This window comes from Neovison vison, chromosome 2, assembly GCF_020171115.1.
Source record: "Neovison vison isolate M4711 chromosome 2, ASM_NN_V1, whole genome shotgun sequence".
NCBI classification, from domain to species: Eukaryota; Metazoa; Chordata; class Mammalia; order Carnivora; family Mustelidae; genus Neogale; species Neogale vison.
The window spans coordinates 62,726,042-62,727,618 of NC_058092.1; the positions used below are offsets into that span (position 1 = coordinate 62,726,042).

At 38.0% G+C, this 1,577-nt stretch overlaps 1 protein-coding gene across 1 annotated transcript; it reads right to left on the minus strand.

The window, feature by feature from the left end:
• Positions 1-699: 699 nt before the first annotated feature.
• LOC122898743 (60S ribosomal protein L17-like) lies at positions 700-1,306 on the minus strand. The gene has a single exon (XM_044236438.1). The coding sequence runs from the start codon at positions 1,291-1,293 to the stop codon at positions 739-741; it is 555 nt and encodes a 184-aa protein (XP_044092373.1). The 5' UTR covers positions 1,294-1,306; the 3' UTR covers positions 700-738.
• Positions 1,307-1,577: the final 271 nt, after the last annotated feature.

Here is a 1,577-nt window from a genome sequence, read left to right on the forward strand (position 1 = left end):
ATGGAAAATTTAAAAGCAGAATAAGGATAATTGGAGGATAGAATGAGAAGCTAAAACCTAAGTTTAGTAGATGTTTCAGAAGGAAAAATGGAAGATAAAGTTTTCAGAGAGTTGCTGAGAATTTTCCAAAATGAGATGAATCCTCAGACTCAGAAAATGTAAGAAGCAAAATAAATAAAATTAAACCCATACTAGATAGACCTGAGAGAAACTTCAGGACATCAAAAACTAAAAGAAATGTAAAGGAAAGCAAACTCCTAATAAAGGACAGTTTGGCTACAAATACTGAAAATTCAACTGACAACAGACTTGGCAACAACAGAACTCAGAAGACAATGGAATATTTTCCACCTGAGAGAAAATTACTGTCAACATAGAATTTTATATCCAGCTAAACAACCATTTAAGTAAGTAGTTATATAAAGTATTTAAGTAAGAAGTAAAGTTATATAAAGACTTCAAGACAAAAAATTACAGATTTTACTATTTGTAATTTCTCCATTAAAAAATCTTTAAATTTATTGAAGGCAAAATTCTAAGATGGTCCCATGACACTCACCCTCCCTGTTATAAATGTACTTTCTACTAGTTATTCAGTCAAACAATAATCTAGGTACTGCTGTGAAAAGATTTTACTGATATACTGACCTTCCAAAATCAGTTCGTATTAAAATAGGGGGAGTATCGCGTAAGTAATTTTTTTTCTTTTATTTTTATTTGCATTTATTCAGTGCAAATTTACTCCCAGGCCATAAGTTTTTGTTTCTTCAGTTTCTTCTGGGATATCTTTTTCTTCTGTGCAACCTCGTCTTCTGGTTTAGGAATAATCTTCTCTTTTTCAGTAAGGATCATCTCAGTGTGGCAGGGAGAGCTCATGTATGGGTTAATGCGACCATGAGCCCTGTAAGTCCTACGCCACATCTTGGGGGCTTTGTTCACCTGAATGTGCTCAATGACCAGAGAATCAACATCTAAACCCTTAAGTTCAGCATTACTCTCTGCGTTTTGAAGCATGCGCAGTAAGAATTCAGTACTCTTCTTGGGCCACCGACCTTGTGTCCAGCCCCACTGTTTGGCCTGGGCACACCTACCAACTCCACGATTGTAGCGATGGAATGGCACACACTGCTTCTGCAAAGTGACGTCTTTCAGATACTTGGTGGCATTACGGATATGCATACCCTTGATGACCTGGGCAGTTTCACGTGTGTTCTTAAAGTGAACACGGAGATTTGAACCTCTTGACTTGCATGATTTCGTAGGGTTTTCCGGGTCAAGCGAATAGCGAGCCATTTTCAGAGGTCACCCAAGGCTGCTGAGAGGAAGAGTTCGCATAAGTAATTTAAAGCTGGGTTTAGTGGGCAGAGACAGTGTAAAGAGTCAAAGTATGTGAGCATTTTAGAGACGGCCACATGACAAGGGACTGTGGAAAGCTTCAAGGGGATGACAGTGACCCCGGTCTACATCTTCCAATAGAATTGGAATCTAAGTTCTGTAACCACAAAGAACTGAAATCTGACAATATAAAGGATGACTTTAGAAAGTAGATTCTTTCCTAGAGCCTCCAGAAAATAGTG

Excerpts from the sequence above, each read along its gene's own strand:
- LOC122898743 (XM_044236438.1), bottom strand. The coding sequence starts at position 1,293 with ATGGCTCGCTATTCGCTTGACCCGGAAAACCCTACGAAATCATGCAAG.